Source organism: Hipposideros armiger, unplaced genomic scaffold (genome assembly GCF_001890085.2).
Source record: "Hipposideros armiger isolate ML-2016 unplaced genomic scaffold, ASM189008v1 scaffold_246, whole genome shotgun sequence".
NCBI lineage: Eukaryota > Metazoa > Chordata > Mammalia > Chiroptera > Hipposideridae > Hipposideros > Hipposideros armiger.
This window is the reverse complement of record NW_017731596.1, coordinates 2,654,437-2,659,606: the sequence shown is the minus strand read 5'-3', so window position 1 is coordinate 2,659,606 and position 5,170 is coordinate 2,654,437. Positions and strand designations below refer to the sequence as shown.

The 5,170-nt window shown below is 48.9% G+C and overlaps 1 protein-coding gene across 2 annotated transcripts in view; it reads left to right on the top strand.

Moving 5' to 3' along the window:
* The first annotated feature begins 763 nt into the window (after positions 1 to 763).
* Positions 764 to 5,170, top strand: part of RIPPLY3 (ripply transcriptional repressor 3) — a 16,501-nt gene continuing 12,094 nt past the window's right edge. Inside the window, exons 1-3 of one of the 2 annotated variants that reach the window (XM_019655755.1) lie at positions 764 to 905; positions 2,269 to 2,352; positions 4,051 to 4,118. In XM_019655755.1, coding sequence (XP_019511300.1) covers positions 804 to 905; positions 2,269 to 2,352; positions 4,051 to 4,118 — 254 coding nt within the window. In that variant the 5' untranslated portion in view covers positions 764 to 803. The remainder of the gene's footprint in view (positions 906 to 2,268; positions 2,353 to 4,050; positions 4,119 to 5,170) is intronic. The other variant, XM_019655757.1, reaches the window with a different exon arrangement.

Sequence of the window (5,170 nt, the reverse complement as noted above, 5' to 3'; positions counted from 1 at the left end):
GGGAGCGCAGAGCGGGGTGCTCCCGCGGCGCCGAGTCCCCGAACCCCACCGCGACGCCGAGCAAGTTCCTTAGCCAGAGACAGGGACGTAGAGTCAGTCCTCTCGGATCCGGAGCACAGTTCTCGCGTGGGGAGGTCCTGGAGGTGCCCCGAGGAAACAGGCCAACGCTTTCGTTTATATTATAGATCTGAAATTCTCCGGGCTGGAAACTTGGCCGTCTTGGGGCCCCTCAGCGAGCCTTGCAAGGGGATCCCCTCACGTTGACTGTCACAGTCTTGGAGACAGTCTTTGTTTGCCTTATGCTTGGGGCTCAGCGTTCGCTGACTCCGTGCACCAGCCTTTTTCAAGGTAGTAAAGCTAAAGGAAATCCGATGAACCGGGCAGGCGTGGACGGGGCTGGTGGCCAGGCAGCCGGAGAGGAGACGCCGACCCCCACTTCGTGCATCGTAGAATCATCTCTGTAGAGTCAAAATCCTTCAATAACCGAGGTGGTGCGGTTGAAACAGAGACAATGTAGACAGCTATGGGGGTCGGGGGTAATCTGAATTGAAGAGCCCAGTCAGGCAGGGAGAGAAATCCCTGAACTAATGTGTCCTCTGGTATTTTATCAGATTTGGGACTTCTCAAAGCCCAGTAACGACGGAGAACTGGGAATGGGGCAGCAGGAAAAAACACAAATGACATTGTGTATCCATAGGCTGAGGACTTGGGAGGACATCCTGGGGTGTCCAGGGACTCCTTTTTTTAAGGCAAACATTAGAAATGATAAGAATAACTCATGACATTTTGAAAGACAGCAGACAATGCTGGGGTTCACTCCTGGTCCCTGCCGTTGCAGCCCTACACCCTGGAGACCTTGGGTCCTGACACCTAGAGATGCTGAGAGGACCGGAACTGGAAGCCCGGTAAGGTGAAGTGTGGGCATCGTGGGTATCCACCAGTTCAGCCAGAAAAGTGGCACCATCTCCGAAATAAAGGGACCATGAAAGGCTCCCTTGCCCTGTCTCTCCTGTGGTCATTTAATGCAGAAGCGCCACAGGGTCTCCAGTAGGAGCCTGTGAGCCAGGCATTGATCAGACCCTAGTCACTTGTAGATTGGGCTCCTGCTTGCTTCTCCTTTCTTGAAAAGCGAGGCCACTCTGGCATAGCTGTTTCATGGGCATTATAAGAGAATTTTTTCCACGTTGGGTTTTTTTTCCTGCATACCAGCAGGTAGAGAGAGGAGGGGAGAAGGCTGCCTCCGTCCCCCGGTTTTCGAGAAAAGCTGAGTGTGCCATTAGTGCTGGCTGGTGCCACAGTGCAAATAAAGGACCAGTTTGGGGTGCCCAGAAGGTGTGGTTAAAAACCCTCACCTGCTGTCTGGCCCTTTCTGAAGCACTTTTGGCCCTGTCTGCAAGCACTCCTGGGGTAACTCATGTTGTCTGAGCAAATACACTCCAGCCAGGGCTTTGTGGGCGAAGATTAATCGCAACCACTATTCTTTTGTTTCCTGCATTGGTAACTACATGACTTTATACTTAATTGAGGTAATGACTTACTTTTATGGAATGCACCTTTCTTTGTTATATTTTAAAATATAAATGGATGACTTTTAAAATGCTGCAGAGTTAATGAGGCTAGGAGAACCATGTATTTAATTTACATAATACATGTGGCATATGTTTTAATGTGCAATAGGATAAGAAACTCAGGTGGGGGAAAGCAGACCTTTCACTGTATCTTGATATTTAGACTACTTTATTAAGTTAGTCTGAACAATGGGAGTTTTAATTCAGTTGCTATCACTTAAAGAATGAAGCAAATAAATATCAAATTAATGAGGTAGACAGGATTTTTTTGTAGCCCAAATTATTATTAAATACATGCAATATCTAAATAATGGAAATCAGTTCCTTCTTTTGCATTCACACCTAAGTTCTTAAACATAAGACTTAAAAGGTGCTTGGGAGAGAGAGAATACAGAAGCTCACAATTTCCTTTTAAATGAAATGTATATGGAGCCTATCAGCTGCAAGAATAAAAATACTCTAGCTTACTTCCTAATGTAAGGCCTGTGGGTTTTTTCCTTATTGTGATGAGAAGGCCATTTGTGAGGAAAATGAAGATTGCAGGAAAATGTGAAGCTGTAGCAACTTTCTAGTTGATCATCATGGCACACTGGATGGAGCAGTTGTGTTCATGGATTTGGTGGGGGAAGGGTAGAGGGTGAGTGCTCCGTGGGGAATGTAGCGCTCGCTGCCCGGATCCTCCGGGGCCATGTCTTTGCAGAGCCCAGTTGGCCGGGCGGAGAGGTCAGCGGCGGGCGACTGCCGGCCCCAGGTACAGCGCAAGGTTCCCGGGGGACTCAGCCTGGTGAGCGTCCTGCTCCCTCACACGCGCGCGATGGGAACGCTTCTTGCTCAACAGCGCCCTCTGCCGACAATGCAGGAGAATTCCTCGTCTCCAGAGCCCAGTTATGCATTTCTCCAGAAATTGTCCCCTAAGCAGCCGAGTCACCCTCACCCATTTGGTGTCCCTACATCCCCTTGAGAGCTGTCCCCTTCCTTTGGGGGAAAAAAATGAACCACAGCTTAAATTTTTATTGACCCATGTTCTATCTCCCTCCTGGCTACTTGTTGACCCTACAAAAGGAGGCAATTTCCTGGAAGGAGATGCCAGGGACTGTGTTCTGGGCCCATCCTCGGCCTCTGACAGCCCAGGATTGCTTAGTGGTCGAGTGAGCCTGAACAGGCACCAACAGAGCTGAAGACTCGTGCAATTTCCTGGAGCCCCCTAAAGAATGCAGTTCGTTATAGAAAAGATTTTGTCCCAAAGAGCCTCATTTTATTTCCCCTAGCTCACCGCTGCGTGCTGTAAAAATATGGCTGGTAAAATGTAACGATGTTTGCTCACAAAGACCACACGTGCACGCCTGAAGGTCCCCTGAAAGATGGAATGACATGGCGATCGTTGGTGACAGACACGCCTCAGAGTCCTTTCTTGTCAGGCCCTAGAAAGTTTTGTGTCATTCCCTCTCTGGTTCCACGAAACCCCATGCAAACCAAGGCCCCAGGGTTTCTGCTCCATTGCCCCCGCCCATTTCAGCTCCCTTTCCAGTCGTCCCCAGGTGGCCTAGAGTGTGGCCCACCCACCTGGCTCTCTCTCTGCTTGTGCCTTGTCTCATTCAGTGCTGTCCTTAGTTGCTGAGACTAACTTCCCTCTCCAACACTCTTGTTATTCAAGTGGTCACCGCCTTCTGGATGCTACTGGAGTGTCCTTGGAATCCATCTTTCCTCTCCCTTCTGGTAGTTGTTACCTGAGTTCAACTATTTATCACCTCTTGCCAGGTGCCTTCAAGCCCTTACCTCCATGATCCAGGCTTTGCACTGCTGCCAGCTGCCCTAATTACTCTTAAAATACAGATCTGACTGTGGAACTCCCCGCTCACAAATCAGTAATGGTCTTTAGTGCCTGTCTCAGAATGAAACCTAGACTCCACAGTGGGTACTCAAGGCGTTCTGTAACTGGGACTCCGCTTTCCATTGGAGCCCATTTACCAACACAGCCTCTCATTCACCCCACACTGGCCTCACCACCGTTCCCCACCAGGGCTCGATTTTCCCACCGCTCAGAATTTGATGGACTTCTCCACCAGGAGTGGTCTCTGAATTGTACACCTGCTGGTGTCTCTGCCGCCGTCCCCCCCCCCACCGTGAAGCTTTCTTGATGCCCCTCCCCACTTAGAGCCGCGAGCATCTTACTGAGTGACCCTTCGTGGTGCAGTTACTTGTCTACTGGTGTGTCTCTCCCCACTGGGTTTAAAACTCCTGAATGGAGGGACCGTGTCGGACTCACTTTTCCCCTTTGAATCCCCCCAGTGCTCTGGACATAGCCAAGGGCACTAAGAGGAAGATGGGCTTCGCAAACATTGCTGAGGTGTCCAAGCTGCCTTGAAAATCTACTGATACTGACAAGTGCAGGCTACTTAGATTTTGTTTTTTTAAATTTCAGGATGCGACCTCAGAGGCTCCTTGACTGTGTGTGTGTGTTTGTATGTGTCTGTCTTTACAGCTTCAGCCTGGGGGTGACCAACGAACTTCTGAATCAAAGGGGGCCTTTGGGTTTCAGCATCCTGTAAGGTAACGTGACTTCACAGGAAGAAATTCATTAATTCCTTTAAATATAAGCATGAATACACTTTAGTGTCTCCAACTGTATGTGTTTTCAACAAAATGGAAGGTAATTCCGTATTCTCCAATGTTATTTAGTTACTATTTATCCAGGGAACTTCACGGAGATTTTGTGGGATTTCTGGGATCCATCCATTCATTCACTCATTCATTCAGTGCTTCAGTTGCAAGTTGGAATTGGCTTGCCTTTCCTTTATACCTTTTTTTATACCGCTCATTACATATTATGTCTCGTGTTAAATTTAATTGAATATGAATTCTATAAGCATATTTGCTTATTTTCTTAGATATTTAGGTACATTTCTAGTTCTTGCCCAGTGGATCAGTTAGTAGATTGTCTGCAGCAAAGTGGACATACTCGCACCTGTTGACTGGATGAGGGGTTGGGTGGGTGCGCCCCACTATTGGTTCCCCTGCCTCTCTCAGTACTGCCTCACGGTCATGGCAGGCAAGGGACTCATGCTTAGGACTTGGACTTGTTCCTCTGTCTCCATCTCTTTCCTATTCCTCTCCATCCGCCTCTCTCCATCTCTCATTCCCTTCACCAGAATGAAACTAGTCGATGTTCCCACCTGTCCTCAGAGGATGTTTACCCTGTGTATCCTGGGAGACTGGAAGCTCTGATAAAACCCAAGATACTAATTGCTGGAGATGAAATGTACAGTCCCTCAGACTGGCTAAAGAGTGACTTTTGGGAAATGGAAGCTTTCCTAGCGTCCATCTGTCAGTGGTTGTGAATCCTCATAGAATCAGTGTGGAGGCTTTCCCGGTACAGAAACAGGGCTGCTCCCTAGGGCCTCTGACACACTTGTTGTGGGGAAAGGCCTCGGTGTCTGTATTTGTACAGGCTCCTCAGGTGAGCCCGGCCTGCAGCTGGCACGATCCCCTCCCTCATGCCCGCTGAGCATCCACCTACAAAACCTGCCATGGGCCTGCCTTGCCGGATGCTCTGCCACTGCTCCCCAATTTTTTTTTTAAAGACTTTTATTGGGGAATTGGGG